A 24,203-nucleotide genomic window follows, 5' to 3' on the forward strand; every position below is an offset into this window, starting at 1 on the left:
CGATCGTTAGATAAAAGCCTGGCAGAGACCCAGCCTGGGGGGGAAAAAAAAAAAAACCCAGCCAGCTCCCTTTCTTGTCGCGGAGGGCTCGCGGCAGGAGCCAACGCGCTCGGGCCGGGCGCCGGTGCGGCCCCGGCAGCCCGCTCCCGCCAGCACGCGCTGCCGGTGCCAGTGCCGGTGCCGGGACTGCCGGGCCGCGGCCGGGCTCCGTCGGGGCGGAAGACGCGCGGCGGTGCGGCGTGGGAGGCGCGGGCAGGACGGGAAGGGCGATGCCCCGGCGGTGCTGGGCATCCCGGCGCCAGCCCGGACGCGTTTGCAGCAGGAAACGGCGTTTCGGGGGAGCGCGCGGCGGCGGCGGCGGTGCAGTGCTGAGCGCCCGGCTGCCTGGGCCGGTCCGCGGCGACGCGGAGGGGATCGGAGGGGACGCGGAGGGGATCGCCGCCGGCCCTCGCTCCCGCGCCGCCGTGCCCCGCGGGCTGGGCGCCGGGCTCTGCTCCCGCCGCTTCTGCCAGGTGGAAGTGAGACCAGATGTCCCTGGCAGGGACCGTCAGCTCCCAGCTGTTACCGCGCAGGCTGCAGCTCAGACCTGCAACTGGCAAAATTCCCCTTTTTCCCCCAGGACTGAGCCAGGAGATGCTGCCGGCCCCGCGCTTGGGTCGGGCCCGGCTCCGCCAGCCCGAGACGCCGCCTGCGCGCGCCCGGCTGCCGCCTGGGCCCCGGCGGGAGGCGCGGGAAGGAGGCAGCTGCCCGGCGACCCGGCAGCCGGGGGCTCCGGCCCCCCCCCCCCGCTTCCTGCAAGCAGCGCTTGGGAAGGAGCTTTTAAAGCTCGGGCAAACGCAAACGCCGCTTCCTAAACCGGGGAGGAGACGCGCGAAGCCGGGCCTGGGCGAGGACCCAGGCAGGCGGCCGCTGCCAAAAGGAAACAGGCGGGCGAGCGGCCGGCGCTGCAGGGCCGGGCGCGGGAGCCGGGGCGGGGGGCGAGGGGCGCCCCCGGGCTCGGGCTGCAAGGGGCAGCACGCACCGCCTCCCCGTGCACTAGCAGACACGCGCCTGCGCGCGTGAGCAGACCCCGCCGGAGCCTGGCTGCAGGCAGCGGCGCACGGAGGCCGCTCCTGGCACCGCGTCGGCAGCAATGACGCAAGCACGGAGCCTGTTTTTAAATGTTACTTTTTAATACTGTTCACTTCTAAAATGACGAGAAACCAAGCCAAGCACTCCTGGGCCCCCGCGACGGCCGCAGGCGCTCCGGGGACGAAGGCCGCTGCGCCCGGCCCGGTGCTTTGGTCTGGGCACGGCGCGGCGGCCGGGAGCGCGGGCGCCGCGCTGCTGCCCTGAACGTGTTTAAATAACGAGCTGCGGAAGCGAAGCCGGTCTCGGTCAGCCGGGCTGAAACGGGGCCGGGCGGCTGCTGGGGGGCTGCGCGCCGGCGCCGGCCGAGGCGAGGGCCCGGCGGCTGGAGCGGCTGCTGCGGGCTGGGCAGGAGGCCGCCGGGCTCGGCCCAGCTCCCGCGCCCCCCGGGAGGGCTCCGCCGGCGGAGGGGGCGGCGGGGGACGGCCGAGCCGGAGGGGCCGCGCCGCCCCGGGGGCGTCCCCGGCCGGTGGCGTCTCCCCGGGCTCCGGCTGCGGCGGGCGAACCCTGGCGGCGGCGGGTGCAGGGGGCTTTGGGGCGGCAGCCGGGCTCTTCCCACGGCCCTGGCCCGAGCGCGGGGGCCGGGGCCAGGCCGCCGTCGGCGGAGCGTCCCGGCCGGGCTCGGTGCACGGCGGCGAGGGCAGGACCCGGCCGGGCGCTCACACCACGAAGTGGAGCCTGTAGGTCATCTGATGGCCGTTGTCCCAGGCGTAGAGCACCTTCTCCTTGGGGTTGTAGTCAACCTGCGTGGTGAAGGCGTACTGGTTGAGGAAGGGCAGCCTGAGGTCTGCCTCGGTGTCCGTGTGGGTGTCGAAGGCGTAGGAGATCTGCCCCTCCTTCTGGCTGTAGGTGTCCACGGCGTAGAGGATGCCGCAGACGATGAAGCAGTTGCCGTAGGCGTTGCGCTTCAGCCCCGTCTTCCACGTGGTCTCCCTCCGCATGGAGAGGTCCGCGGGGTCGAGGCGGCTGAGGACGATCACCTCCTGCTGGGAGTAGTCGTAGTCCACGGCGGGGTAGATGACCCAGAGCCCGCTCTCGTCCACGGCGAAGTCGATGTCCGAGTGGCCCCTCCACTTCCAGGGCGTCGCGTCCTCGTAGACCACGTCGTGGAGCAGCGCCCAGCCGGCCACGTACCGCTCCTTCAGGTCGTACTTGATGATGTTCTTGGTGAAGGCGCGGTTGTAGTAAAAGGCGCCGCGGTACACCACGTGCCCGGTGCCGATCCAGTTGTACGGCAGCTTGTAGACGTTGCTCCAGCGGCCTGGGAGCGAGGGCGAAAGCCGGTCACGGCCCCCCGGCCGGCCCCCCGCCCCGTGCGCCCCGCGCGGCGGCCGCCGTTCGCCCGCCCCGCGCGCCCTCACCCTGCTTGAAGCTCTCCAGGCTCCTGAACTCCACCAGGCTGTTGCCGTAGTAGTAGTTGGTGACGTAGACGCGGTCGTCCTTGGCGGCCGGGTCCTTCATCCAGGCGCCCTCGTTGCGCCCGTAGCTGTGCTGCTCGGCGGGGGGCTCCACCGAGGCGAGGGTGCCTTCGCACTCCCCCTCCCGCACTGCAGGGCGACGAGGAAGAGGAGGACGAAGGCTTAGCGCCACCCGCCGCCGCAGGCTGCCACCAGCCCTGCCGGCCCCCCCGCCGCGCTCACCCACCTCTGTTGGCCGTTTCGGGGCCCCGGGTGCTGTCGGCCCCGAGGACGGCGACGGGGGGCACGCGCGCGGCGGTGCGGGGGGCCGGGGCGGTGCTGGGCACCACCGTGGTGCTGGGCTCGGTGTTCCCCGGGCGCTCGGGGCTCCTCTCCGGCGCGGCCCCCTTCGCCGGGCTCTCTGCGGGGACACGAGGCAGATGCACGGGTGGGTTTTCGGGGGCTCCGTGGTGGCAGCCCCCCGGCCCAGCAGCTCGGGGGCCGCGCCAGGCGGCCGGAGGAGCCCGGACTCACCGCGGCTGCCGGCCGGCCCCTCTGCATCCGCCTCCTGCCCGGCCTTGTAGTAGGTGATGCCGCGGACCACGGTCTGCGGGGCCCCGGGGGGCCTGGGCTTCGGCGTGGGCTGCGCCGCCCCCCTGCCCTTCGCCACCTCCTTCCTGGGCTTCTCGGCCTTGGGCTGCTTCTCCTTGGGCGCTCGCGGCGCCGCCAGGCTCTTGCGGGCGCTGGGGTACCTGCCCGCCTCCTTCGCCCTGCCGCCGGCCGTGTCCTGGGGACAGAGCCGCGCTCAGAGCGGCCGGGGGCGCCCGCCGAGCCGCGCGGGGGGCGCCGGGGCCCGTACCTGCGCCTTGCTGCCGGGGGCGGCAGCGGCGTCCTTCTGCAGCAGCTGGTAGCCCAGGTTGGAGATCTCCTTCTTGATGCCCATCATGATGTCGGAGTAGTTCTCGTAGCGCCGCATCTGGTCGCTGAGGTGCAGGACGCTCTGCTTCACGAAGTCGTTCTCCCTGCTCAGGTTGGTCTTGATGGTCTGCGGGAGAGCAGAGGGGTCGGGCCCCGCTCGGGGAGGCCCCGCGGACCTGCCAGGGAGGGCTTCTCCTTCCCGGACGGGCCCCCGAGGATGCTCCCCACTCCGGGGCAGGCGGCCGCTCTCCCTCGGGCACCGCCGGCGGGTCGGGGAGGACAGTTTGGTGAGGGTGCCCTGGGAGCAGGGCAAGGTCCCAGACGGGGGTCTGGTGGCCCGGGACGCTGCAGCCGTCCCCTCCGGAGGGCAGCTCGGGGCGCCTGCCCCGGCGTGGGCTTACCTCCTCCAGGGTGTTCATCTGGGCGACCACCCTGCTGATGTAGGAGTGGACCTTCATGAGGTCCATGCTGTAGAGCGTTCCCTCCAGCAGGTCAACCATGGACTGCAGCTGCGGAGGCAACGCCGGGGCTGAGCGCGGGGCTGCGCGTGTCCCCGCGCCCGGCCCACCTGCGGGGCAAGAGGAGCGTGGGCTCCTGCGCGGGCCGGGACCCGGGAGCCGCGGCCCCCGTGCCGCCGCGGGTACCTTGAAGAGCTCGGGCGCCTGCTTCTTCATCTTCTCCATCTTCCACTCGTTCTCGCAGGGGTTGAGCGAGGAGGGGGGGGCGGTGCAGGAGCACTTGCAGTCGGCCCCCGAGCTCACCGTCTCCACGGTGTAGAAGTCCTCCACGCGCAGGCTGCCGTCGCGGACGCGGCCGCAGGCGTCCTTGCTGAGCGGCCGCAGGATGCACTTGCAGCGGCAGTCGGAGCCCTCGGAGGTCATCCGCACCTGGTCCGCCTCGCCGAGCGCCTGCGCGGGCCACGCGGCGGTGGGAGGGCGCCCGCGGCATCCCGCCCCCTCCGTCCGCGTCCCCCCTCTCCTCCAGGGCTCCCCAAAACCGGCTGAAGGGCGCCCGACCCAGGCCACCCCGTCCCACCGCCCCGCGCAGCGGCTCGCCCCCGCGGCCGCCGGCTTTTGCGCCCCGCGTATTTTGGGCCAGTTCCCGCGACCGTTTCGCTCGACTCCGAGGAACGAGGAGGGTTAACGGCGAGCGGCGCCCGCGCTCCTGCCTGCGCCCTCGCGCCCCTCCACCCGGCCCGGGGAGGCTCCCCCGTCCCGAACCGGGTGCTGGCGACGAAACGCAGCCCTCCCGGACGGCGACGACCCGCCGCCGGCTCCGAGCCGACGCGCGAGGGCTCTGCTGTTTCCACACATGGTCCCGCCTCCCGCGAAACAGCGCAGGCTGCTTTCGGGTAGTTTTTTTCTTTTTTTATTTTTTTCCGGATGGGGCACTGCTCTCTCCCAGGCCGCGGGCACCGCCGCCGCCTGGGCGGCTGCCGGCCCCCCGCGCCCGCAGCGCCCCGCGGCCGGCCCGTGTTTGCTCGCAGGCAGCTGTCAGCCCCGGGCTGGGGCTCCTGCACATTCCTCACCCCGCTGCCGCCGGCCCCCCGCGCGCGGGGGCTGCAGCGCCGCGCGGCGCCCCCGCCCGCCGGGTCCCGGCAGATCCGGCTGCCCCCATCCACCGCCCCCCCCGCGCTGCCCCCGCACCTGCAGCGACTCGTGCAGGCGCCGGGGGTTTGGCGCGGCGCATCTGCCGCTCCCGGGCCAGGAGCAGGGTGGTGTGCGCCCGGCGGCGGGGGAGCGGCCCCGCCGAGGGCCGCCTGCTCCCTTTCACACCCCGCCACGGGAAAAATCCACGTCGGAAGCCAGGCTTCAGCCTGGCTCCTGACCTGGAAAAACCGGCTTATCCGTGCCCTGGGCTCATTTCCCCCAGCTCCCGGGCCAGGAGTCGGGCCGGTGGCCCGCTGGGGACGTCCAGGCAGGTCCCTTCCCGTCGCGGCCACGGGGACGCAGCCGGGCCGGGCCCCTGATGGGCGCAGGCAGCCCGCCAGCGCCGGGAGGGAGTTTCCCCGGCTCCCTGCGAGGTTCCCCAGCCACCAGCTCCACCTTGCGCTACATCAGCCCTGACATTTTTCCCGTATGAAGTCCGCGACGAGCCCCTCGGCTAATGACGAAAGGCGCCGCGGCGGCACGCAGCAGCCGGAGCAGACTGCAGCAAGTGAACGAGCCCCAGCGAGCGAGAGCCTGGGAAAGCGTGCGGGAGCCCCGACCCCTGTGCCCCGCGTCTGCTGCAACCCGAAAAGCGGCCTTCAAACATTGCCAGGCTTCCTGGACGGCCGGGCTGGCCGCCAGGAGGGACCAGGCGGGGGGGCACTGGGCTCGCAGCGGCGCTCGCGCCCTCCCGTGCAAGACGAGCGGCTGCGAGATGCTGCGGGTGATGAAGGGAGCAGACGAAGAAGCTTGTAACTCGTGCCCGGGCGGGCCGCGGCGGCAGCGCAGCCAGCAGCAGGCCGGGGCCTGCCGGCCGCCGCCTCTCCGGGACGCGGTCCCGCTGCCGGAGCAGCTTCCGCGGCCGCTGCGGCGACGGCCAGGCCCCGGGCCCGGCAGGTGCCGCCCCGGCGGCGGCGGCCGGGAGCTGCGGGAGCGCTCCCTGCGCCGGGCGGATGCCGGAGGCTGGGAGAAGAGGAGCTTTGTGACCCCTCGGGGACGAATGACTCACCCGGGAAACGGTGGCAGAGCAGAGAAGCGAGTTTAACTGTTGCTCTCCCGGGCAGCGCCCGGGTGTCTGGCTCCCGGCCGCCGGGCCCGAGGGCCACCGCGTCCGCTCCCGGTGCGGCTCCGCGCAGCCCCGGCCTCCCGCAGCCCCCCGAAACAGGCAGCCCCCTTCCGTCCCTGCCGCTGAAACGGCTTCCCGCAGTTCGCACGGCTGAAAGGCCTCTCTGCCTTTTCGCGGGGAAACTAGCTGGGGTGAAAACCCCGGGCGGCCAGGGAGCGCCGGACCCCCCCAGCACGGACCCCCCCCATAGCACAGACCCCCCCCGCAGCACGGAGACCCCCGCAGCACGGCTGCTCCCAGCGCTCCGGCCGCGCCGGGAGCTTCGGCCCCCGCGGGCTCCGCCGTCGGGGCTCCGCCGGACACAGCCTCTCCCCAGACAGCCCGTGCGGCCGGTCTCCCCTGCTGCCTTTCAGCGCGCAGCCCCCGGGCCGGCCGCTCCCGTCGCAGCACCGGCGTCGGGGCTCCGCCGCGGCGCCTCCGCGGGGCACGGCGCCCTCGAACCGCGGCGTCGCCTTTGAACGGCTTCCTGAAGCAGGAACCACATGTCCTGCTAGTACAGCAAAGGCTCGCGATAAACAAGGAAGTCTCCAAAAAAAAAAAAGGGGGGGGGGGGCTGGGGCAGCTCGCTCTGCGAAGGTCGCTCGGCCCCGGCGCCCCCCCCCCCCCCCCCGAGCCCGGACGGCTCGGCGGGAGCCGCCGGTAAATCGGGGAGCTCCGGGCCGAGCCGGCTCCTGCCCAGGGAAGAAACCCGATGGCTCCAGCGGGAAGCGCTTGCGGAGGGGCTGCCCGGGCCGGGCCGCGCCGTCGGAGCCCCGCTGCGCGGGGCGCGGTGCTCAGCGCCGCGGCGGAACAGGCCCGCGGAAGCCCCCACCCGGCGGCGCCGGCGCCCGGGAGCCTCCCTGCGCCCCGCGGAGCGTCTCCCCGCCCGCAGCTCCGCGGCCGCGGTGATGTTTCCAGCGCTGGCGGCGTTTGGGGGCGAGGGGCCTCGGGCAGGGCACCTGGGCCAGCCTGGAGCCCTCCGACTGCTGCCGGGGCGCCGCGCACAGCTGCTGGCCGCGGCGAGGCACGTCCCCCTCCCGGGAGGGAAACCGTGCCTCCCTCCTCTTCCTCCTCCTTCCCGGCTTGGCACGGCTCGTTAAACATGTCCTTGCGCGCTGGCGGCGCCCGGGCCGGGCGCGGGGACGAGGCTACGCAGGAGCCCGCCGAGCCGGGCTCGCCCCGACGGCTGCTGCCGGCGGCGGGGGCGGCGGGGGGGGGTGCCCGGCTACGCCGAGGTGAGACCTCAGCCGCACCGCAAGAATCACGAGAAGGTATTCAAGCACAGCAGGTGGCGAGCGGCGACGGAAGGAGGCGACTAGCTCGGCGGCAGGTCCGCGGGCGGCCGGTCCCGAAGCCGCCGCTGAAAGGGCGGCGGGAGCCGCGGGAGCCGCGCTGCCCCGGGCGGCACCTCGGGCCCAGGCGCTGCCAGCAGCAGCTGCCGCCTCCGCCTGTGCCACCACATGACCTGGCAAACCGTGTGGGTTTTTTTTTTATATATATATATATTTTTTTTTTTTGAGGATCTTGGTATCTGCGCTCTTCACACCCTGGGACTCTGCTTCCCGCGTGTCCCCCCCCCCGGCATCGCCTTGGCCCGCGGGGAGCTCCGGGACCGAGCGCTGCCCTCCGCCTCCGCGCAGCAGCTCCCGCCGCGGCCCTCCCTCCCCCGAGCGCTGCTGCGGCGCCGGCGCGCTCGGGCCCCGCGTCCGCGCAGCCCCCGCGGCTGAAATCCCGGCGGCGCGGGCGGGGGGGGGGGGGCAGCACCGCAACCCCGGCGTCTCTTCCGCGGCAGCATCCCGCGGGGGCGGCGCGGGAGCAGGCGGCAGCCGAGCCCCCTCCCGCAGCCCGCCTCGTCTCGGCGGGCAGGAGCGCCCGGGCTGCGCCGCCCCCGTCCAGCGCCGGGCGACAGCGGCCGGATGCGGCCCCCCCGGCGCCCCGCTCCCCCGCCGGACTCCTCGCGGGGCGTTTGGGGCGCCGCCGCCGCCCCCCCGGTCCGTGTCCGACCCGGCAGCTCGCCCCCGCCGCCCCGTCCAGGCTGCTCGGCCCGGCCGCTTCCCACGGCCGCCCGCCCCCGCGGGACCGGGAGCCGCCCGCGGCCGCAGCGCCTCGTCCCGCCGCGGGGACCCCCCGGCGGGGGCCGCCCGTCCCCGCGCCCCGACGGCCCCCGGTGCCGCCCCCCGCGGCGGCACGGACGGGCCCGGCCCCGGTGCCGGTTCCTACCGTGGCGGCGGCCAGCGCCGGCAGCAGCAGCGCCGGCAGCAGCGGCGCCCGCATGGCGAGAGCGGCGCCGAGCGCCCGGCACCGAGCGCGCCCGCTCCGCTCCGCTCCGCTCCGCCCGGCCGCCGCCGCCGCCGCCGCCGCCGGGGGAGGAGCCGCCCGCCCCGCCCCGCGCCCCGCCGACGGCCCCGGCCCCAGCAGCGGCGGGCGGGGGCGGCCGCGCCGGAGCGCGTAGCGGAGCTGCCCGGTGCCCCCGCCCGGGGTGTCCGGTGCCCCGGGGTGTCCGGTGCCCCTATCCCAGCATGTCTGGTGCGCCTGCCCGGGGGTGTCCGCTGCCCCCGTCCCGGGTGTCCGGTGCCCCCGGGTGTCCCGGGTGTCCGGTGTCCCCGTCCCGGGTGTCCGGCGCCCCCGGGTGTCCCGGGTGTCCGGTGCCCCCGTCCCGGGTGTCCGGCGCCCCCCGGGTGTCCCGGGTGTCCGGTGCCCCCGTCCCGGGTGTCCGCTGCCCCCCGGGTGTCCCGGGTGTCCGGTGTCCCCGTCCCGGGTGTCCGCTGCCCCCCGGGTGTCCCGCGTGTCCCGTGTTCCCGTCCCGGGTGTCCGCTGCCCCCCGGGTGTCCCTGGTGTCCGGTGTCCCCGTCCCGGGTGTCCGCTGCCCCCCGGGTGTCCCGTGTCCCCGTCCCGGGTGTCCGCTGCCCCCCGGGTGTCCCGGGTGTCCCGTGTCCCCGTCCCGGGTGTCCGCTGCCCCCCGGGTGTCCCTGGTGTCCGGTGTCCCCGTCCCGGGTGTCCGCTGCCCCCCGGGTGTCCCGGGTGTCCGGTGCCCCCGTCCCGGGTGTCCCGTGTCCCCGTCCCGGGTGTCCGCTGCCCCCCGGGTGTCCCGGGTGTCCGGTGCCCCCGTCCCGGGTGTCCCGTGTCCCCGTCCCGGGTGTCCGCTGCCCCCTAGCGCCCCGTCGCGCCGGTGCCGCCGTCCGTCCGCGCGCGGGCAGGCGAGGGGGGGGGGGCGGTGGTGCGCGGGGCGGGGCGGGGCGGGGCGTGGGCGGGGCGTGGGCGGGGCGCCCCCCGCGGCGCGGCCGGTGGTACGGGCCGGGAGGACTACATTTCCCGGCGTGCCCCGCGGGCTCCCCCTCCGGCGGCGCGGCCAGTGGTACGGCCCGGGCGGGCGCCCGGAGGACTACGCTTCCCGGCGTGCCGCGCGCGGCCCCGCGCGGCGCCCGCAGCGGCGGCGCTGGCTGTCAGCAGCGGCCGGAGCGGCCATGGGGCAGCGCGGCCGCCGGGGCCGCTGAGAGCCCGCCGCGCCCGGCCCGGCCCGGCCCGGCGCCGCCATGGAGCTGGAGCCGCCCGCCGAGCTCCCGGAGCCGCGCGCCGCCGCCAAGGGGCCGCCGCGCAACGGTGAGTGGAGCGCGGAGCCCCGGCGGGGCCCGCCCGGCCCTGCCCGCCCCCCCCCCCCCCCCCCCCCGCGGCCCGGCGCCCCCGCGCTCGGCGGGCGGGGGGGCTGCGCGGGCGGGTGAGTGTGAGTGTGCCGCGGGGGCGTGCCTGTCCCCGGATGGCCGTGTGCGAGTGTGCGCTGGGGGGTGTTGGAGGGGCGAGTGTGTGCTGGGGGTGTGTGTGAGGGTGTGTGTGCGCAGGGGTGTGCGAGTGTGTGCTGGGGTGAGTGTGAGTGTGTGTGTGTGAGTGTGCTGGGGGGTGTTGGAGGGGTGAGTGTGCTGGGGGTGTGTGTGTGCGAGTATGTGCTGGGGGTGTTGGAGGGGTGAGTGTGTGCTGGGGGTGTGTGTGAGGGTGTGTGTGCGCAGGGGTGTGCGAGTGTGCGCTGGGGTGAGTGTGAGGGTGTGTGTGCTGGGGGTGTGTGAGTGTGTGTGTGTGAGTGTGCTGGGGGGTGTTGGAGGGGTGAGTGTGCTGGGGGTGTGTGTGTGTGAGTGTGTGCTGGGGGTGTTGGAGGGGTGAGTGTGTGCTGGGGGTGTGTGTGAGGGTGTGTGTGCGCAGGGGTGTGCGAGTGTGCGCTGGGGTGAGTGTGAGGGTGTGTGTGCTGGGGGTGTGTGAGTGTGTGTGTGAGTGTGCTGGGGGGTGTTGGAGGGGTGAGTGTGCTGGGGGTGTGTGTGTGCGAGTATGTGCTGGGGGTGTTGGAGGGGTGAGTGTGTGCTGGGGGTGTGTGTGAGGGTGTGTGTGCGCAGGGGTGTGCGAGTGTGCGCTGGGGGGTGTTGGAGGGGTGAGTGTGTACTGGGGGTGTGTGTGAGTGTGTGCGCAGGGGCATGCGAGTGCGCTGGGGGTTGTTGGAGGGGTGAGTGTACTGGGGGTGTGTGTGAGTGTGTGCAGGGGTGTGTGAGTGTGCTGGGGAGTGTTGGAGGGGTGAGTGTGCTGGGTGTGTGTGTGCAGGGGTGTGTGAGTGTGTGCTGGAGGTGTTGGAGGGGTGAGTGGGTGTGAGTGCAGGGGTGTGCGAGTGTGCGCTGTGGGGTGTTGGGGGGTGAGTTTGTGTGCACACGGGTGTGAGTGTGCTGAGGGTGTGTGTGGAGGGGGATGTGAGTGTGTGTGCTGAGGGGGTGTTGGGAGTGAGAGTGTGCTGGGGTGTGTGTGTGCTGGGGGATACTGTGTGTGTGAGTGCATGCATGGGTGTGTGTGTGCGCTCAGGGGGTGTTGGGAGTGAGTGTGTGTTGGGGTGTATATGTATGTGTGCACATGGGTGTGTGTGCTGAAGGGCTGCTGGGTGCTGGGAGGTGCGCTGGGTGTGTGTGAGTGAGTGTGCACACTGGTGTGTGTGCTGAGGGGCTGCTGGGTGTATGGGTGTGCTCTGTGTGAATGTGTGTGCTGGGGGTGTGAGTGCATGGGTGTGAGTGCTGGGGGGCTGTTGGGTGTGTGCCCGGGTGTGTGTGTGTGTGCATCTTGGGGGGTATGCCTGCCTGTGTGTGTGTGTTTGGGAAGAGTGGGTGTTGGGGGGGTGCCCGTGGGCATGTGGTTGGGGGAGCGTGCCTGGGTGTGTGTGTTCGGGGGAGGGGTTGTGTCTGGGGGGGGTGGTGCCCCCTGCCCTGGGGAAGGGTCTGGGGGGGCCGCACGCATGTGTGCGTGCGCGCTCCTCTGCGGGGCCCGTGCTGCGTGGTGCCGCTGCAGGGCGGTTTGGGGGCCGGGAGCGCCGGGCGCTGCTGCCCGGCCGCCCCGCGCGCTGCCGTGCTGCGCCCTCGTATCAATTATTCAGCGGCGCTTTATGAAAGGCGCTGGTGGTGGGTCCGACTCCTGAGCGCGCTGCCGGGCCTTTCACTGCTTCCCTCTGCGATTTCCCTTCCTGGCCAGAACCAGCTTGAGATGTCAGTGATCAATCTCACACGTAAATAGTGCTTGAATATTTTATAACAGTGGAATTCGGTGGCATTCCCTCTTGTTCTTATACAGCAAATCAATAAACTCTATACAGATGCAACTTCATATTGTTATGGGAAGCATAACAAAGAGAGCTGCAGTTACAGATGCAAAAAACTTGTGCTCTTTCTGCACAAGGGCCGAGTTCTTGCTTTGTGAATCTTTGTGCTTTATTTTGCAGTGACTTTCTTTTTACAGGGCCCTATTATCACTGTCAGGTTGTAATACCGCTCAGACTGGAGTTTAACAAGAAATACCCATCAATCACTGTGACCTTTACAAAGATAATAACTTCATTACCTAGCCAAAATCAGTAAAGTTCATGGGATGCTTGTTTATTTCTTATCTACTTGTAAAGAATACGTTTCTAAAGTAGTGAAAAGTAGTGTACTTTTTTCTTTCTAAATTTTCTTGTATATATTGCAGCTTCTAAAACTGCTGAGAGCATAAAAGTCCATTTTATGTAAGGGTGAAACATGAAAGGGTATAACTTCAGAAATATAAAATATACTACAGGTTTGCTGTATTTCAATACTTTATTAGGCTTTCCAGAGTTCTATGTAGTAAGTTACGGCTTTGCTGAATATCACGTGTTCTTTGAGATCCCCGTGCTGTGTTTTGTGTGATGCGACTTATTTGCCACTGACATCTGCATAGTTAGGATGCACAAAATGTTTATTTGATCAGTTTGTGTGCTGCTGTTTTCTGACTGTGCTGCTTTTGGTGTTTATAGGCACCATTTGGAACGCTTTTACACTTCCAGTATGCAGATACTGCATCTGCACTTGAATGTCCCTGCCAATTTTTATGGTTTACAATTACATTTTACCGTGTGAAGGTACTTTTTTTTTTTCCTACAAAGGATATATTCAAACAAAAGGGTTATTTTTGGTAAGAAAAGATAGGCATTGACTAGATACAAGGACTACTGAAATATGCACAGTGCTGTCAATTACAGAAATAGATATTTCTGTAATACCTGCAAATGCAAATTTTAAATTGTGTCCCTTTGTCCCTTTGTGAAGTTTCTAGAAACCTCTTTTCCTCTCTTAATCAGATACGCAAGTGGATGAAAGATGCTTTTCATCCTTAATATTATTCTCTCTAACATTCTGCCTTAATTTAATTTGGAAAGTGTCTGTTGCTTTGATGTCCTTAATTATTGAACAATAATTAAGGCCTGCATTAATTTATTTTCCCTGGAAGTGCGGATACTTTGACTTTTTAATCTCTTTTGATTTGTCAGATTAGTTTTAAAAATTGGTTGCCTGTCTTGCATGGCTATTTCATGTGATAGACATTGTACCTATGGCTGTAGTTAGTCTTTTGAATGGACGATGTAACAACCTTTTACTACTTTGCCTTCAAAAATGTGAAATGCTGACATGGTATTGAGACATTGCTTGACCTTCAGTCTTTCTAAAGCCTACAGCAGCCGGGGGAGGAGTAGAAAACTGGCTGGATTGGCTTCTCACTTTGTTAGCTTATAAAATACCTGCAAACAGTAGTGGAAAATGAAGAGACTTAACGTTTCCTCTTTTTAACGAAGGTTCATAACGCTTCTGATGCCTTGAGGTACGATATCTTCCCTCCTTACAAAAACGATTGAAATAAAACTGCATGCTATGTATATATGATAAGTAGTATTACATTATTGGTTGCTATGTTAAAATCATTAATGAAGTCAAGCTCTGCATGTGGCTTCTGTGTTAACTCCTAGTAAACTGTGAGACAAGTTTACTGGCATCTTCAGTGAAAGGAACCTCAGAATAATTTTGGTATGCAGTTGCATAATTTCATTTCAGCAGTTACTGGCATCTACAGCTTCATTTTTTTGAGGGGACATTTAACATGGCCTTAGAGGATCAGGTAATGGTTTTCCCTTACCACCTAGAGTACCTATTTTCTACTACATAAAGAACCTATTTTATCTTCGAGCGAATCAATGGAAAATGAGTAAAATTAATTCTTTTTGTCGTCTTTGGCAAATGACGTGGTACGCGCTCCACTGAAACCCAACAACGAGATGGTATTGCTGTCATACAGTGCTTCTCAAATAATTATTTAGATAATTAATCTAAATCTGTTTGAAATCATTACATTAGTGCATTCATTTTCCCTGCAGTGCTGGCAATCTCAACAGGTCCCATTTAAGACCAAGTTCCCTGTAGTTTCAACCTTTTTTCAGCATTTTTTCCCCCTCTGTGAAAAAAACAGTGGCTTTTACACCATTTTGGTTATTTTGTGTCGTACCTAAAAGCAAGCGGGTTATCTGGAATTAAGATACTTCTGGACACGCTTTGTTGGGTAGATATGTTCTCTGAAGGCAGATTTGTTTATTAGGAAACTACATTTAAGGGAATACAACATTTGTTGTATTGAAACATTTAGGTACAGGAGTTTCAGATGGGTAGATTCCTAATCTGAGTGAAGTTTGTAACAGAGAGCAGGGCAAACTTGTGAGAGCACAGAGAATGTAAGGTTTGTAAAGAAAAATCCTGTTGCTTGCATCCCTTCCCTTCTCTACAGCTCTCTTGGAAACTTTACTGGCTACACACTGACATTTTTAGTGGTTCTCTATGCTTGATTGCTTTGCATCTGGTGAGATAAGCCTTTATCAAATACAATTTCGTTGATGCAGTTAGGTCTTAATTTACTTGCTATAAACTTTTCTTGAAAGATTTAGGAAGAGCAACAGGTTGAATTGTAGAATGGCAACGCTGCTAAATTCAAATGTCTCTGAATAAACAAGAAGTTACAGTATTTCAAAACAAGTTAGTTTGGCTTGTTGGATGTAAATGGTTCTCATTTTCGTAAAGTGAATGATAATAGAATTCTGAGCTTGGGTCTGTGGTGAGAAAAGAGACTTGTAATTTAGCAAGAACTTAGCACCTATATTTGTTTTGACTTGATTTGAGGATAAGATGGGAAAAATCTCTCAGTGTAAAGTTGGAATTCACTGTGGATGGTTTCTGTAGATCACTAATCACGGAAGTGGTGTTATGCATGCTTTTTTTTGTACTAAAAAACAAGACTAGCAATGTATGTTCAGCAGATACACAATGTGTGATGTGACATGACAACAGTAGTTTTTTTGCTACCCTATGATGTGTTTCAAAGATACTGTATTACGGAAAAATAAGAGGAAATTCTTTCATCTAGAAGACTGTTTCCCGATTGTGGTAAAGCAATATTCATTTTTGCCATATCTCTGGCAAGTTATTTTTGATATTTTTTTTGAGGACGGGAGGGGGAAATTATAATGTATAAGTAGTTTTATTAAATTTCCGTTCAACTTTTACGTAGTGGTAGATTTGAACAAATGCATTTACACTAGCGTTCTCCAAGAATGAGGACACAGTTTATCCTGTTGATAAACTGCCTGTTTAAATAAAGCCTTTAGCAGTGTAATCTGGTAATTGGAATTAAGTCATTTACATAAAGAATTGGCCCAGGATTTCATCAGATGGTTGCTGGTGAGCTGAAATGCATTCTTTCCCTCCAGCTGTATTAAACCAACCTTTTGATCCTCTTGCCTTTTTTTTTTTTTTTTTTCCTTTTCCCTCCTTTAAGCCATAGTGGTTATCACTTGCAAAGTTAATTGAGGAAGAGAAGTTGGGGGACGGGAGGACCCTTCAAGCTTTAGCTTTAGTCTTAATTATTACATTTCTAATTACCTAATTAGAAGACTTACAGATTTTTCATGTTAATAAAATGGTTCTATACAGGCTTTTTTACAAAAAAAATGCACAGCTGACTGACTAGCTACAGTGAAGTTTTTTTTTAAATTGGTAAATGATTATCAATAACTTATCTTGAAAGCAGTATATTTCTGGAGAATCTTAATTCTACACCAACTCTATGATGAGGAGGCTTAATTTATAAAGGGCGGACCCCATGTCCTTCAGAAAGCATAGGAGTTATATGTCTAATTCCCATTGCCTAATCATCCCAATTACTAGATTTGTAAATGTGAAATTTAGACTTAAAATCTAGTCAATGTGAATAATTCATTGTTTTTTGATCCTTTCCTCTTTGAGGATGCATCAGAAAAAAATGCTAAGAATTGACCCAACTTCTAATGTCAGGCTGACTACAAACTACTGTAACGTCCTTGTCTTGAAACATATCTCTCTGCTGAAACTTGATGGAAACTTTAAATGTTTCATGTAAATAGATCCCAGAATTGTGAAGCCCTTGGGACTGAATCTCAAAGTTTCTTGTCACACACAACCATATAAGCTATTGAAGCAGAAACCATGAATGGCAGTGGTCATATTTCTAAAGGTTTAAGCTGTGCTCAGGTTGGCATGGTGGATTCGCTCCGTATTACTAATTGATCGGTTACAGGTGTAATATTTCTGAAACTGTAAAAGTGCACACTTGCTATTAAAAAATTACAGTATTCTTCTGAGTTTATACTTATTCTGGCACTGCTATCTGGCAAGTTCGTGTTTATCTGCTGTATTTTTTTTTAATGTTAAATCATGAAGCCAAGTGATAAAATGATGGCTTTCACGGTTGTAGTGGAAAACTTGAAAGTAACTTCTGGTCTCTGGAATTTCTTCCAAATACTAACTCCATCCTCCAAAAAATCTCCTAATTCAGTTACACAACTGTAACTTGACTTTTTTGGATGTCGTTTGGCAATAGGTATTAAGCAGCATGTTGCTACTTTAAGTCTCTTAAGTACGTTTTTGCTAAGAGTAAATATCCTGCGCGTATTCTGTAAGTGAGTTCAATGAAATGCCCTGTTAGTCACAAGTCGTGATTGTTCTTGCCTATAAATAATTTAATATAATACAGCTTGCTTTATTATTGGAGCTTTGTTTTAAGATAGGTGACCATCTAGCTGCGATCTTGGGTTATCTGCAATAGAATGTGAGCTTGTGTTTTATTTTTAAAGTAGGATTTTTTTTTTCCAGAGTGAGAACTTCAGATGTCAGTTCAGTGGGAAGTTGCTTTGTTCAGCCTATGTTTACTGAACTGTTTGTGTGCTGAAAGAGCTTGGTTTTGCTGTTCCTTGTGCAGGACTATACCTTACTCATTGGGAGTACTTCAGATTTTTTGGAATTGCCTTCTTAATAGTCTAGAGAATTTGTTTGTTGCCACGAGTCAAAACTGGGATGTTCCAGCCTGGCCATTTTTATTTCACTTGATGCCTTCTGTGAAGTTTTGTTTCTCCTTTTTCTACATAAAACCAAGTTCATCATTTACAGATTTTTAAACAGTGATACCTTTTGTGGTTAATTCCCAAGTCTAGTTGGAGTCCAGTTTGCCCTTCCAGAAGGCAGACAAGCATGCCTTATTAAAAATAATTAAACAAACTGTAACTCTGCAGAAGCAGTACACTAGTGTGAATCTATAATGACAGAAATACTGTGTAACTCTCATTTTTTTGTAACTTACCTGTTTGTCAAAAGTACTATTAAATGACCTTTATTTTAAGCAAATTTTCACTAAAACGTAAAGCGACCCAAACATAAGCTGAAATGGTTTCTGCTACAGACTGGTGTTTCTGGAAAAAGTAATGTTGGTACCAGATGATTTACAGATTGCTGGACATAGCATGACTTGTATCAGCAAATGCTAAGTAAAGTAGCAATTTAACTGATGTCAGAGTCTAATGACAACCAGTTACAGCATCCATGTAAACCTCTGTGGTAAAAGGATGTTAGTGATACAGTTGTGGATTGCTTTAGAGCTCCTAGCATCTGCATTGTTTTGTATCCCTTTGTTTTACTTTCCCATAGGATCCTGGTCAGGTTTCTAAATGACAGAAAATTAACTTTCCTGTATGTTTATATAAACCAAAGATATTTTTAGGGTGGTTTAGTTATAAACACAAACTTTAGTGTCCAGATTCTTTTAGAGGCTGTCAACCTGGTATTTTTTAGCAGCAGTTGGGGAAGGCGCTTCCTCTAGAAACAGTAGAGTTGAGCATTACTTTGCTGTTGCTGTTCCACGTGAGTTTGTCAGCACACGGGCCTATGTGCTTAGAGCATAGGTATAACGATCGTGAGCACTTTGGTCTTTTACAGCAGCAAAGCTAGAAACAGCTAGAGAGAATTTTCTTTTCCTGGTTGCATCGTATGAACTAGTTGAAATTATAGCTGTCAGATGGCAGAGAGCTGTGGTCAGTTGGTTGAGATTGTGATCCTCTCCTGTAGTCTTAGGATGAAGCTCCAGTTTGACTCCTTTTTTTTATGGTGCCAAAATAATTGAAACTTTCTTGAACCACCCTCCCCCAAATAAAAAAAAAAAATTGGTATATTAGAGTCTGATACTAAATTAAAAGCCTGTGCTAACTGAAAGATGTTTGTAGATAGATTTGAAATATTCATAAAGCTCTTTGGTGTCTTTATGTTGATGACATTGATCCAGCATGCAAACTGGGTAATCATAGCTTAGTCTCATAATTGCTTCATTAGAAAATCTTAATTGGTGCTTGCTAGATAGAATGTTGTTCTGAGCTTTAAAGTTTGTTTTTTCGAAAGTGTGTGTGTGTGGGGGGGGGGCATAGAAGAAACCCAAACTCCCATCAGAATGGACCTTTAAAAGGCCTATTGCTGGAAACGTTACCAAGTTTTACAAAATTGAAGACAACGGACAAAACAGATTAATTCAGTGCAAGTGCTGTGCAATAGCTTACCAATTCATGGTAGTAAATTAACAGTGTAGTTAGTTGTGCCTTTTACTTTTTGCTTGTTGGCTTTATGAAGTTTTTCTTTGCTTCCATTTTTGTCCTTACCTGATGCGTACTGTATTAGTTTTTCACCATAACACTGAAGGAAGTTGACCTTTAGTATTTCATTTTGATTTGCATAGCAACTCTGCTCACTGAACTATTGCTATCGCAGGATGATATCCTTAAAAATGACACTTTCTAGTCTTGAAAACTTATGCATTAAACAAAACTGCATAAAGGAAAATCCCCAGGCCTGTTGGAGACATTTAAAAAGGACACCCAGCAGGAAGAGAGGCCCATGTCTTGAAATATTCATCAATCATTTTCCTGGCACCAGGAAACCAATCAACCTTCTAAGGGGTAGAGCATAATCAATCACACAATGTGGGAAATTGGAATCACTGGCCCTACCAAAAATGTCCCTTCATGTTGACAGAGTAAAAAAGATTGTTGTGTTCGTGCTTATTCCCAAGTAGTAACTTACACATTTGGTATTGAAGGGCTCTGTCCTTTATAAAGGACTCTGAGAAGAAAACTGTTTATTGTATATAACCTAAGCTTAAGCTAAAGATTTTTTTCCCCCAGGGATTAAGTTGGGCTGCATTTTGCTTCTAGATCTTATTCTTCACCTGTGTATAGCCGATAAGTGAAGGTTTTGTCCCCAGCTCATTAGCCGCCTTGTTCTGTAAACTGCAAGTTCAACAAAATGCTCTTTTTCCTCTACAGGATCAGAACTCTTTAAGATTTTACAGCTCCTTCATGAAGCAGTTTAAAATAGTTTGTTTTTCAAGCTGTGGCAGTGGGGATGAAATGCCATCTGCTGATGCTTGTCCCTTTTTTATAGCTTTCACCTATGTTAGAAAAAATATATATATGTTTCCCAATAATAAGTAGTAATTGTCAACCTCTGTAGAATATTAAATTGTAGCAAGTGGATAGGAGTTATATGAACTGATTTTTCTAATAAGATGCTACAAATTGGAAAGAGTTGTTTATAATTTTGTTCTTTCTATGAAAAACTCTGCAGTAACTATTATATAAGAAATGCCATAATACTTAAAGTGAGATAATTGGCAAGTAGATTGCTAGAATTCCTTCACTGGAAAAATGTTTCTTCCATTTCTCCTATGGAATAAAAAGCAGGCAGCTCTTGGCCCTAATATGCACTTGCTCAGAGTTGTTCTTCTGATGCTTGATTTAAACTTGGCTTGGGTAACCTTCAGCTGGCAGCCTGCTCACGGAGGTGCTTCTTGTTGGCTAGTTCTCTGAAGCTCTGCTGCTGCTGCTTTCTGCTTTAATGGGTGTTTAGTTGGAGTTTTTTTGGTACAGATTTTGGTACTTCTTTAGAATGCTTTGCCTGTTTTCCTTTTTCTGTTTTAATAGCTAGAGAGATGTGAAACAAATGTAACTTAAAAAAAAAAAAACCACATCTAACATTTTAATACATTAAAAACATATTCAGGAAAGTACTAGATTTTTTTTTCCTCCTGGCGGTAGGAGGCCAAAAGCCCACATTGCAAGAGCCTTTTGTCCTGTTTCTTCTGTCGTCCCCCCTCCCACACTGTTGGCCTCAATTGCAGAGCTGTCTCTCCAGCTGGGAGAGCTGTGCTTGTGGCCTCCCTGTGGCTGCTGCTCCTCTGTTCGGGTATTGTCCCGGAGTGGGTGGAGAGTGCAAGGGGTTTCTCTGGTACCCACCAGCGCTGGGACAGCAAAGCAGGGGCCAGGTTGACCTCAAACAGAGGTGGCCTACCTCAACGGGCAGCTTTGGAGCTCGGAGAGGGGGAGCAAAAACCCTTTTCTGCGCTGTCTTCATGGAAAAGATGAGCCGAGTTTTTTGGCAAAACATTTTATTCATGTAATGTTTGTGTGAAATGCTAAATGCCTTTTCTTGACATATAGCTGCCTTCCATTAAATACCATATGGATAACGAGTAGTGTTCCGGTACATCCTCTGTCTGCTGAGAAGGAGTATTTCTAACTCTTACAACTTAGGGAATGTTGCATCAGAATACTAGTTTTCTGCTTATTTTTCTTAAGTGTGCGTTAAACATGAGTTTCTGACATATTTTGAGATTACAGGCTGGGATACTTTATTAGCAAATCTTAGAGCATATGTATGTAATTGACAGTGCTTGTCACATGTACACAACTCAGCTAGCATTGTTTGCCAGTAACTGTTGTGTCAAGTATTAAAAAATTACTTGTCCGCAATGCAAATGCGTAACAGTTAATAATGAATGAGATTGCCAGCTGCTCTTAAATACCAAGGACAAAATCCTAAAATCCCAGTTAGTAATTAAAAGCTTTGAAATGACCTTGAATCTAAAGCTGTCTTGAAATAAATTTATGGCTTTTCCTCATTGCGAAAGAGGTTAGATACAATGGCGTACTGTGCTGTTTGGTAAAACGTTTAATGGTAGCCTTGGATGAGCGCTGAAGATCATAAGTAGGAAGAATGCAGTTGAGACACAGAAAAGCAGTGCAGAATGGTTGCAAGCACATCTCTGGAAAAGTAGAATGGGTTATATGTAGAAATCATAAGTAAAGAGGGTAAAACTGCATGCTCACACTTAACTGTCTGGAAATGGAAACTTTATTTTATTTTGTAGAGACTTGCCAGTGCTAGCTTACTTTGCTTACTGAGAAATCCAATGGGGGTACTTAATATCTCCCTGTTCTTAAACACTAGCTCCTCTTTTCTTAGTCAGTGAAAGTACCGAGCTACTTGTCATTCTGTCAGTGTGTGAATTTAAAGTTTCAGCCCTATTAGCAAGAGTATCACTAATGTGGGCTATATTGCTCTGAAACTAGGCTATTCCAATTCTGCAGACTTTTTACGTAGCTGGAAGTATCTTCAAGACTCCCCCCCCCCCCCCCCCCCCCAATTAGCACTACTCTGGTATAAAATCATGTGGAAAACCTTTTTCTGGTGTTCTTTTTGAGCCCATGCCTCCTGAGTTGAGCCTTGTTGATTAGGTGTTTTGAAACTCGTTATATGAACTGTCCTTTTGGTTGATAAGGAAGATAACACTTATTCCGTACCTCTTTAGCAGAGTAAGATGTTTGCAAGCTTGGACACTGTTTGTGGTCGTGGGATGGGGGGTGAAGTAGGCTCGTGCTCAAATGACAGGCCTTACACCACACCGCTGGCCAAGCAGAACATGGGCCATCTGTGAAACGTGACAGTGATGAACAGCGGCAGCAAATGCTTAGGTGGGAGTGTTCTTATTTTGCTTTTATAGAATGATTAATCTGTAAATAACATACGAGGAGAGAAAACTGACAAGAGCGATTCCACTCTGATTTGTAAGTACGAAGACGCTGAGCGCTGCTGAGACAGTCGCCTGAGAAATGAGACCAGAACAAGCATGGACTGTGTGGTGGCACTTCTGTCCTGCTTGAATACGGGGCGAGTGTCTGCCATTCAGGACCAGCTTGTCAAGTGCTACAGCAAGAAACTAAGTGATGGAAGATTAAAATACTGCTGGAAGCTGACGGAGCTTCTTGGCACTTATCAGCCTCTTTGTTTCATGGTATTTTTTGGCTTTTTTTAGTTCAATATAGCTGTCAGAACTGATTCTCTGCCAGTTGTTTGCAATGACTTGTTCAGATCCTTATTTAGCAAAACTGAGAATACCATTGAGAAATGAAAAGTATGAACATATATTCTTGAATGTATATATATATGTGTATGTGTAGGAGTTGATTACCATGCCCATGTCTTGTCCTGCGTGGGCTGGCAGGTCCGAAGCCAGGTGGACTGACCCACAGGTCACTTGCATGTTAATGCCCTCGCCTCATAAAGAGGGAATAGTCCTCATGATAGCACCGAGTGATGACTTTTGAAGGATTACTGTGCTGTACAGATGCAGCAAGTATGACAATGCCAGGTAGACCTGCAGAGTAGCAGGAATACAAGCCCTTCATGCTTTTGCATGGGATTAAAATTGCAGGGATTAAAAGTTAAACTGCAACTTAAGAGTTGTAATGAATATATATTTATATTTTTTAGCAGCAGAAGTGTACTGTCCCTATGTATGAAAGCTTTGCAGATGAGCGTTTACACTTGAGCTTTCCAGCTATTTGACCTGTATCCCCAGCACATAAAATGAAGTACTAAATCTTTTTCCTCACACACAAGTCTAGTATCAGTCTAAATTACCCCTCAAATAAAATGTTGCCTGGCTACTTTTAATTCAGTTCATTGCCCCTTGAAATCATTGGCTTTCTGTAACGCCTCTTTCAGACTTCAGCACGTGCAGGCTCTCGGGAGAGAGCGCGAGCCCCTTATCACAAGCGGTAGCTCATAGGTGTTAGCGGTGATTCGTTTCGAAGTGGTTCACTGGTGAAGTGCAGCAACTCCAGTTGTGGGCCTGGCTGTGGTGGTGCTTGCACCAGGGCATGGTGTGAGCAGCTTTTCCCGTTTGCTGGTGGACAGCCCTGAGGGGTGGCCGCTGGTGGCACGTGCTGGCTCCCCGGGCACGGGAGGGTGGCTGAAGAGCGTCAGTGCTAAGTGTTCAGCGAAGGATGGTCAGACTCAGTCTGCCAGCATACCCAGGTGACGTGCGTCTGCTTTAGGGATGAAGGAGAACTGTAATAAGCTCTGTAGAACAAACAGGGTCTCAAGATCACTGTGGTCTTTGTATTTTCCATTTAAAAAAAAGTGGTAAATTGGGTAAGCATGGCTTTTTCATCAAGCTGTTAACGAGGAAACCAGCTTATTTTCACTGATGACTTAGTGTGATTTTTCCATTCATGTTTTAGCTGTGTAGAATGTAAGTTTTCAAATACCTTTACTTTCCTAAAGTTGATAGTGAAGTCATACAGAAGAGGAGATTCTGATATGCTTAATAATCTCCCACTATACTGAGAGGCAGAGAAGTAAACTGAGGAGCATAATTCCTTTAAGCAGCCTTTTTGCTGCTACGAAAAAGCTTGGGAGATAAATCGCAACTACCGACTGCTTAGTCTGATTTTGAAAAAAATTATAAAGTGCTGATCTTTAAACACTGATATTTGCTTACCTAGTAGATTACTCTGCTTCAAAAGGAGTAACATGCATAGATTTCTCATAGCAACAAATGTAACAATTGCTTTAGAAGTCTAAAACTTGTAATCATAACTCTTAAAACATGAGACAAAAAAAAGCAAAGTTGTAAACTGCCTGTTATGGAACCTAGTAAAACATGAAGTCCTGTGCTATTTTTATGAAGGTGGTTCAAAATAGAATTAAAGCTTCAGATTTTTCTTCAGAGCAACAGTGTATACTAAATTCACTCCAAAATAACTTTCCCATTAAGAAGAATGGGAGCTTCCTTCTTTATAACGTAGGCATTTTTCCTGTATTTAAGGTAATCTACTAGTGCAACTGTAGACAAGTATCTTTAAAACATGAGGAATGATGCTTCTACCCTGAGGAATCTTTGATAGTTCTCAAACATTTTCTGATGTGCTTTTTAAGACACTTAGCTGTGTGTTACTGCACTGAAAAGCTGATGGCATCCTACAAAATGAGATTTTAGGAGTAGACAGATGTGGCTGGAATGACTCTGAAAGAGAAAGGAAAGTGTTTCTGGAATTGCAATCAGCAGGGGAGCTAATACGGTTTGCAAACATTGTAGACAGTAGGCAGAGAGGTAGGTGGTGAGAAAGAATCAAATTTCTCTCGATTCTTGTGTGTACGTAATCCCCATCCCTGGGAGGCCAAATTCTTAGTGTAAGCTTCTCACTCTAACAAAGCCCCAAATACTGGTATTTGTAGG

The 24,203-nt window shown here is 55.5% G+C and overlaps 2 protein-coding genes across 5 annotated transcripts in view; one reads left to right on the forward strand and one right to left on the reverse strand.

Moving 5' to 3' along the window:
- Positions 1-1,150: 1,150 nt before the first annotated feature.
- On the reverse strand, positions 1,151-8,535 carry OLFML2A (olfactomedin like 2A). The gene is made up of 8 exons (XM_068915202.1): positions 8,418-8,535; positions 4,088-4,351; positions 3,845-3,952; positions 3,385-3,570; positions 3,060-3,312; positions 2,773-2,946; positions 2,490-2,675; positions 1,151-2,389 (listed from the first exon to the last, which is right to left on the reverse strand). The coding sequence occupies exons 1-8, from the start codon at positions 8,469-8,471 to the stop codon at positions 1,788-1,790; spliced, it is 1,827 nt and encodes a 608-aa protein (XP_068771303.1). The 5' UTR covers positions 8,472-8,535; the 3' UTR covers positions 1,151-1,787.
- Positions 8,536-9,681: 1,146 nt separating this feature from the next.
- NR6A1 (nuclear receptor subfamily 6 group A member 1) overlaps positions 9,682-24,203 on the forward strand; it is a 107,732-nt gene continuing 93,210 nt past the window's right edge. For 2 of the 4 annotated variants that reach the window (XM_068914591.1, XM_068914592.1), the window contains exon 1: positions 9,682-9,797. In XM_068914591.1, the coding sequence (XP_068770692.1) occupies positions 9,731-9,797 (67 nt within the window). In that variant the 5' untranslated portion in view covers positions 9,682-9,730. The remainder of the gene's footprint in view (positions 9,798-24,203) is intronic. The other 2 variants (XM_068914593.1, XM_068914594.1) reach the window with 2 other exon arrangements.

This window comes from Struthio camelus, chromosome 20, assembly GCF_040807025.1.
Source record: "Struthio camelus isolate bStrCam1 chromosome 20, bStrCam1.hap1, whole genome shotgun sequence".
Lineage (NCBI taxonomy): Eukaryota > Metazoa > Chordata > Aves > Struthioniformes > Struthionidae > Struthio > Struthio camelus.

Bases quoted from the DNA above. Each gene is read 5' to 3' on its own strand.
- OLFML2A (XM_068915202.1), bottom strand. From the start codon at position 8,471: ATGCGGGCGCCGCTGCTGCCGGCGCTGCTGCTGCCGGCGCTGGCCGCC. The intron at 4,352-8,417 runs GTAGGAACCGGC...TGGCCCGCGCAG, and splicing joins CGGCGCTGGCCGCCGCCACG to GCGCTCGGCGAGGCGGACCA. The intron at 2,676-2,772 runs GTGGGTGAGCGC...GTCGCCCTGCAG, and splicing joins CCCCGAAACGGCCAACAGAG to TGCGGGAGGGGGAGTGCGAA.